This window comes from Dendrobium catenatum, unplaced genomic scaffold (genome assembly GCF_001605985.2).
Source record: "Dendrobium catenatum unplaced genomic scaffold, ASM160598v2 fragScaff_scaffold_740, whole genome shotgun sequence".
Lineage (NCBI taxonomy): Eukaryota > Viridiplantae > Streptophyta > Magnoliopsida > Asparagales > Orchidaceae > Dendrobium > Dendrobium catenatum.
In genome coordinates, this window is record NW_021319202.1 from 1,546,961 (window position 1) to 1,555,586 (window position 8,626).

General features: G+C 34.6%; 1 protein-coding gene across 1 annotated transcript in view; it reads left to right on the forward strand.

Annotated features, from left to right (window-relative positions):
• LOC110098752 (endoglucanase 12-like) overlaps nucleotides 1–6,770 on the forward strand; it is a 67,295-nt gene extending 60,525 nt beyond the window's left edge. Inside the window, exon 4 of the mRNA XM_020825665.2 lies at nucleotides 6,299–6,770. Within this exon, the coding sequence (XP_020681324.1) occupies nucleotides 6,299–6,634 (336 nt within the window). The 3' untranslated portion in view covers nucleotides 6,635–6,770. The remainder of the gene's footprint in view (nucleotides 1–6,298) is intronic.
• The last annotated feature ends 1,856 nt before the right edge of the window (nucleotides 6,771–8,626 follow it).

The following is an 8,626-nucleotide window of genomic DNA, read 5'->3' on the forward strand; positions in this document are numbered from 1 at the left end:
CTAGTCGTTAATCAAATACATAGAAATACATGTTATCTGGCATATAATAGCAGTACGGCATTCAAAAAATGGTTGGAAATTGGATGAGTTTAATATTTAAAATTAAAAATTTCATCATCATGCACTTAAAGCGGATGGTGGGGGAATAGATGATGGACCCGATCAAGATCCCATAGTTTCGTCGTCCTGACCTATCGTGGTCCCTGATTTACTTAGTCATAGGAGGTAGTCGAGCCAACCTGACAGAAGGATTCTTGTCGGCGGACATGGGTTGTTTCCTCCAATGGGACCTTGTAGACCTGGGGTGAATGTTTGTTTAAGGGGACAAATTTGAATTCACCTTAGCTAACATAGGGCTTTGTACACTATCGATCATATCTTATTTATTCATATCTTAAGGATTTGATGCCACTAAAGAACGTATTGGCTCTAGCCATAACTGATATTTCGTGGTGCCATTTGGAGATAAAACCACTCGGTTCAGAGGGCCCTGAGTCATAACTGTTTATCCTGCGATACCATTTGGCAGCAAAATCGCCAGTTAGAGGACACGTACCACGTCTTTACTGGCAAGAGATTGTTTGAGAATGGATCATAGTGATATTTTCGCCTAGGCATTAGCTCCCTGTGAGGTGAAGTAAATTTTAATTTTTTCAGCTCGGCAAACTATACGGAGGGTGAATGAATTTTGCTTTATGTGTTTGATGGATTGAATTTCAATTTTTATACATTTGGAATTTGCATGATCTTTAGGATTTTGGATTTTTGGGCATTTGGGAAGTTGGGTATCATTTAAAATTATTTAGAATGGACCCCTCCGGTTGAGATTTTCTATTCAACACGGCTATTATCAGGATGTTTGGGTTCATTTCAAATTGATTAAACCTTGTCGACCCTATCAACTTGTTGACAGGGATCGAGTTTCGTAGACTTTGTCTTTATTAGTGAATTCATATTGTTATAGGCCATGAAGGCATAATATAAATGTATTAAAATAAATATACCGGTCACCACAATCGTATATTTGCTTAATGGTTTGAACCCTGTTGACTCCTATTAATCCGCACAGAAGGATCTTTCGAATCTGAATTCATTTGTTGACCCGTGTAGCATCCCTAGACGTCACTTATAAACTCATAACATACTCGTCGAGGCCTATGCGGGTTTTTTGGGGGCATTTTGTGATTAAACCCTGTCGACTCTATCAATTTGCTAACAGAGGATCTGGTTTCATAGGTTTTATGCCTTTGTTTGTAAATTTTCTTTATTAAAGGCCTTGAAGGCCTAACATGAATGTACAAAATAAATAGTCTGGTCAATTTTGTGACTACATATTTATCCAATGATTCGAACCCTGTCTACTCCTATTTACCTGCTTAAGAGGATCGGGTTTCGTAGGCTTTATGCATTTATTAGTGAATTCTCTTGATTATAAGCCCTGAAGGCCTAATATGAATATATTAAAATAAGTACACCGGTCGTCACAACCATGTGTTATTTTGATAGTTCGAACCCTGTCTACTCCTATTGATCCGCGTAGGAGGATCGAGTTTAAACTCGAATTCACTTATTGGCCCGCGCAACATCCCTAGATGTCACGTGTGCGCAATAACACGCTCGTCGGGGCCCATGCAGGTGTTTGGACGCATTTTATAATTATTCATCGGACCTTGTCAACTCCTATTTTTTTTGCTTAGGAGGATCGGGTCCAAACTTATTGACCCGCGCAGCATCCCTAGGCATCATGTGTGTGCCAATAACATGTTCGCCGGGGCCCATGCAAGTGTTGGATTGTAATCACCCCTTGTGTGTACCTATGTGCATACATATTAAGATGCATGTGTAGGGGTGCTATAAAATATTTTAGTTGTGCAGGTAACTGTCATTTAAATACACTATATTTCATTTGAGAGCTTATATACACATTCTATCTACAAATACGAGTGTTCCGGATCCGGAGGCGGTGTTATTTGGATGTTATGAGGCATCTTATCATCTTGATGTTGACTTCCCTTTTCTCATTCACCAGGGAAGGTCTTTCTTGAAATTCATGACCACTGCCTCATAAAAAACTCTTTTTAAGACTTTCAGTATAATAGACTTGTTTCCGGTGATCGTGGATGGTAGAACTATTTTCTTTCTAAGTATAGGATCAAAAAGAAACTTTGGACACCAGAAAGTTTAGTTCTAATTTGTTCAAACATCCATTTCCTTCTGCCAGGGGGTGTCCTTCGTACACCAAGTTGCCTCGTACCCGACGTACTCATAGATCTTAATCACCGTTGTTGTAGGTGACATTTGTACTTGTGTCCGCAAGGGTTCGTTGTACTTACGAATACCCATTGTTGTTATCCACAAGTAGCTCGTATTTATTTGCAGAGACCCATTCTATTTGCTACGACTTCCTGGAGGTATTCGTAAGAGATCCATTGTTCCTACATCATATCTACCTTTCACCAATATCAGGTTATTTGAAGTTCGTACTTGTTCATAGGGACGGGTCTTCCACCATCAATTGTTAGTATTTTCATCTCAATCTACAGGCAATTACTTGTATTGGAGATTATGGCAGTCGCATATGAACTCTGCAACTTGTTACTGTTGTTTGCAAGTATAGTTCATTTGATCTTATAGGGATTGTCGTAGGAGTTCATTACATTCATCTTTCGCGTACATTGAGATTTCATCTTTTGCTTATAACTTGTTGTTAGCTTGGATGACCGTGCATTTAGACTTTGATTTGTTCATTCATCCTAAGCCTGGTTCTGTGTATTCCATCGGACCTGAGTTCAAGTTCAATTCATGCTTGAGTCTCTTGCAAGTCCAGTGCGTATGTGCTACGTCACATCTAAATTCTTATTCTCCACATCTTGTTCCAGTTTTGAGTTCAGAATATATGTTCAAGTGCAGTTCTTTGTATATGTTCGAGTTCAAGTTCAGTTTCATTTACACTCGAGTTCACCGAGTCTACAACTCCCACTTAATGTTGTATAGTACAAGTTCAAGTGCTAGTTCAAGTTTAGATTCAAGTCCAGTTCGTGCTTGGAATCCTTATGGTCTTCTTGAGTTCAGACTCCATCCAGGTTCAAGTCTTTGGTTCAATTCAATGTCATTTGTCCAAGTTTGATTTGAATTCAGATGTCCAGGATCATTTTCTTTCTCAAGTCATTTTTATTTGAGTTTGAATTCATTAAGATTTGAGTTTATTGTATCAAATCCCATAAGTCTAAGTCCACTGTTGTTCTTTTGAGTTCAAGTTCTTGTTCTTCAAGTTTTTTTTTTTTTTTTTTTTTTCCTTCAACTTTTTACATCCGGACTTGGACTAATATAGTCAGTTTTAAAAATGACAAAACTTTATTAGTGAATTAGTTTATTTTTTTCCTTCCCAAAATGACTTACAATCATTAAATCACTTGATTACTGCTAGACGGGTTCAATATATTAACTAAATACGTGATATTAAAAATCTCATTGCATAAAAACAAATCATAAAATCTCTTTAAGATCGAATCAATACAAGATTAAGCTAATATCAACCAAGAAAAAAATGTAAATGAATAGGAAATTAAATTTGTAGTGATTTGAATGGACGGCCAATGTTAAATCTCTTAATCGTGGACCGTTTATTGGGCATTTAAATGTCTGAGTGATATCAGAATTCGGCGATCTTGAGCTCGTTGGATTCGTCTCGTCTAGCCGCTCAATTGGACTATAAGCATTTCATGTTTGGAAACCATTTGGTAATCCAAATTATGGTTTAAACCTTCCAAATATGCTTCGAGTCTTTGATTTTGAGTCATTTGGGTTCGGATTGAGTCGAATTTGGTGCCGTTGGGTTCGCATTTTCGGGACGTTCAGTTTGATTGAATGTTGAAATAATACCTAAATAAGTAATTAAATAATTAATATTATAATTAGTTATTAAATTATTAATTAAATTATAGGATAATTAAACTAGTTTCTATGTATATTATTCATAAGTAACTCATAGCTAACACAAAATAAATTCAAAGCACATTAAATTTAATATCTAAATGAACCAACCATCTTAAATCCTAGATTACGTTGTCAAACAGTTTCTTAGGATTTGTCAGGATTTAACTTATGTTATACCAAACATTTTTCAGGATTTAACATCCTCAAGATTTGCTAAATTCAGATTTACAGGATTTGCTAAATCCCACTAAAATTAAATCCTATTTTTTGCCAAGTAGCCCCTAAGGGCTTGTTTGGATGCATATAGGATTTAATTTCAGTAAGATTTTGTAAATCCTCCAAATCCAAATTTATTAAATCTTGAGAGGGTCAAATCATAAAAATTGTTTGGTAAAAATATGTTAAATCTTAACAAATCCTATAAGATTGTTTGACAATGCTATTCAGGATTTAAATCTCTAACTCTCAAATCCTTCCCATTTTGAGAATTAGAACACAAATTGCTCCATTTGACAATTAGAACACGATGACATTAATTTTTTTTGAATTTCATGAAAGTTGAGATTTTGGATATTTTAAATTGAGTCAAATGTGGCACACACTAATCAAATATGGGTTTTACAAATATATCTAGTGGTGGAATTATGATATTGGGTGATAAGTCATTAAAAAGAGTGCACATTTTAGATATCTTGGATCTATTGTTCATAATGATGTTGAAATAGATGAGGATATTATTAGTAGAATTCATGTTGAATGGTGGAAGTGGAGGAACACATTGGGCATATTGTGCGATAAAAAAGTACCTATCAAACATAAGAGAAAATGTATAAAATGGTGATGAGACTCACAATGATTTATGATGCAAAATATTAACAATTAAAAGAGAGGCATAAAATTAAGTTAAGTATTGTAGACATGAGGATGCTCAAACTGGCTTTACACTTAGCGACAGATTGTGAGATGAATATATATATGAAAAAGTTGGAGTAGTTCCAATGATAGGTAAGATTAGAGTTACAATAGATTATTTGGTCACATAAAACGTTGGCCTTAGATGATTTGATTAGAATGTATTAAAAATAATTTTTTTATTAGATTTAAATGAAACTTGACTCTTAATTGGACACAATGGAGAAAAATGATTCATGCTCTTGACCCCAAGTAGTGAGATAAAAAATTCTTATTGTACTAATGATGCTAATGATGAAATTTAAAGCTTTATATTTCTAGATAGTTAAATTACTAAAACAATAATTAAAGTTGGAAAATAGTTTTCTCCAAGAATTCAGAGTAATTTGTTTTGAGAACTTACGTGTAATGGATTTTTATGGGCTTAATTTAATTCGTGAATTTAAATACTTTATTTGAAATTATTTGTATATTTTACACAATGATCTACGCAATAAAGATTTTACTCTGTGCCGTTATGTCATAATTCTTGTTAGTTTAATAAAAGATGCATTTATTCTCTCCATAAACCAGCCATAATATTATATCAGTCTAACTTTCGTATTTATTGAAAAAGCATTATCGCCAACTTAGTGGGGATTTCTCATGTTACCCATCTATACGAAAACTAAGCTAATGCTACATTGATTGTTTCACACATGATTGGGGAAATTTCCTTCTAATAGAAATGCAATATCTCATATTACACCAGGAAAAATTCCCTCCATGTTCATGACATTTATGTTCAGGCTAGATGAGTAAATGCTAGCAATATTAATTGAAAATTGTCCTGGCTTTTAAGAATATTGATAAAAGTTTTTTCCTTTTTTTTTTTTTCACCTGAAAGTCCCCAAGTGGAAGATTATTATTAACATAGATGAGGATCGAACCAATGATCTTGACAATAACTTTCAAAATTCTTTCCAAACAAGCTAGTTGGTGCCTATGATTGTTTTTGAAACTAGTGAGAGCAACGTCACAAATTTCAAATAGTTAATATTCAAACACAGAAGTAATGGAGTTAAATTTCTATTATCTCTTCAGCCAAGGCTAGCTTACCCACAGAAGGATTTGAATGTTTACGGTATTCTATCCCATGATCTTGATAATGTTTTGGGATTTTTATAAACTAAGATTTCATTTGGAACATATTTTTTAGGGCTGTTTAAAGTAATTTTTTAATACAAAAATTTTTAATTAAAAAAAAATTGTACTAAAACATTACTTTAAAAAATAGCAAGGAACATGTCACAAACGAAACCTAAGCTTCCTAATACCTTTTTATTTTCTTAGTTCTAGGCAATTAGTATTTTTTTCTCGTTTGTTGATGTTTCAGCTTCATAAGCTATCATATCCATAGCTAATACCTAGAAGTACTCTCTCTCATTTAACTACTGTGAAACACTTGAAGGTGAAGTACATCCTGGGAGCCAACCCAATGAACATGAGTTATGTGGTCGGCTATGGCCAAAATTTCCCCAGCCATGTCCATCATCGTGGCGCTTCAATTCCTTCAAATCAAAGGCACGTCTCATGCACTGAGGGATGGAAATGGCGAGATGCCAGGACGCCAAATCCCCATATCATCACTGGAGCAATGGTCGGGGGCCCAAACCAGATGGACCAATTCGTCGACAAGAGACAGAATTACAACTTTACTGAGCCGACGATAGCTGGTAATGCAGGTCTTGTTGCAGCTCTTGTTGCATTGACGAGCGGCAGCGGCAGGAATTCCATCTTAAATTAATTTTTAGTTGATTTTGAGTTCTACTTTAAAACTTAATTTAAGTTATACTGAATAATACTTGATTGCTGTTTTCAATTGTTTTGAAATTATTTAATCTCAAAATAAATTTGATTATTTTGAAATAAATTAATCAAAATTTTGTCAAGATGAGTGCTAAATCATTAGATTTATTTTAAGAAAAATATAACATCTAAATAATCAATTAAATTTTAGATTACATTTACAACAAAATAAAATATTAAATTTTACTTAAAATGAATATAATTTATGAATTATTAATTAACTATCATATTGTACCTATTATTTAGATCTCCTAATGGGTGAAGTTGATTGTTGCTATAACTGCCATTCAAACATAAAATGATTCAAGTTTTTTTTTTTTAAATTATATAAATATGAAAATAAATATTTTCATTCTTGTCATTTATGAAGGAAAAATTTTGTTATTTGTCATATTCATCGAGTGTGGAGCAATCAAGAAGGAACTCAAATATTTCAAATGTGACTAGATAAAATCACTCTATTCTCTTATTATTTGGGGCAAAATTAAGATGAAAGAAAGCATTAAAATTCGACTATCCTTTTCCCTTCAACTCCCTTATGACACCAAATACAAGTAAGCATGACTTTTTTTTTTTAAATAAAAATTTTATAAGTTTTTTTTTTCCTTTTATTTTTTGATGATGGTGAGACCTGTAATGCTTTATGGTGCTGAATGTTGGTCATTAAAAGAGAAGCATAATACTAAGTTAATTGTTGCAGAGATGAGGATGCTTAGGTGGATGAGTGGCTTGACCCTTAGAGATAGGATATAAAATGAGAATATATGTGAAAAGGTTGGAGTAGCTCCAGCGGAAGATAAGATTAGAGAGAGTCACCTTAGATGGTTTGGTCACATTAAATGGAGGCCTTTCGATGACCCTGTTAGGAAAGTTGAGGTATTGGATTTGACTTCTGTTAAGAAAGGTAGAGGTAGACCTAAAAAGTCATGGTTAGAAAATATTAGAAATGATCTTTCTTTATTAGATTTAAATGAAAATTTGACTTTTAATCAGACACAATGGCGAAAAAGGATTCATGTAGCTGACCCCACGTAGTGGGACAAAGGCCTGATGATGTTGTTGTTGTAAATAAAAATTTTATTCCATAAAAAGAAACAGGAGTTGAAGACACGCTGAAAATAAAAGTACATCCGATAAGGCCATGAAATCAGAACAAGAAACGACAGATAAGGATGCAAGATGCAATCCAACCCGCAACGACACTGCAGCCATGCTCAAACCATCCATTAGTGACACACACCGAAGAACAGCAACCATGGCAACCACCAAGCAACGTCTTACCACCAAGGTTGCCAACAAGCCATGGCGAACAAGGTGAGAAGCAGAAAGTTGCCTCATCATAGTCCAAAGCGCACGAAAACTCATGGCAACCGAAACGAAGAGGCAATACAAAAATTATTTCTTCTTAGCTTTACTTTTACATTTTTTGCCCCACGCAATGAGAATGAAATCATCATCCACGTTATCACCCATATCATCTACAACAACCTAGCAAAAGTGGGATAATCCTCCTCGAAATACAACCAATCGTTTTGCACCAGAATCGACTTATTTGAGGACCAATTCAGATGAGTATTTAATTCAACAGTGGACATAACAGTAATAGGAATGTCCACACAATTTACAGAGCGATTCGAGCCAGGAAAATCTAAGAAAGTCACAGCCACAACAGGACTTCCAACCCCAGAACTAGACCCTGAATCAGCCTCAACATCTGCACAGGAAAATCCTTTAGAAAGCTCCTTACCACTATTATTAACATCACAAGCACCTAACATTAAGTCAGACAACACCTGACCAGTAGGTTCAACAACTAGGATATCAGCCGGGTTATCAGCACCAAATGACAAATCAACAATAGGACTACCCGTAACCTTAGCCACAAGTAAGGAAGGGGAAGGCAAAGGCTCAATAGGAAAGTTCACGCAGA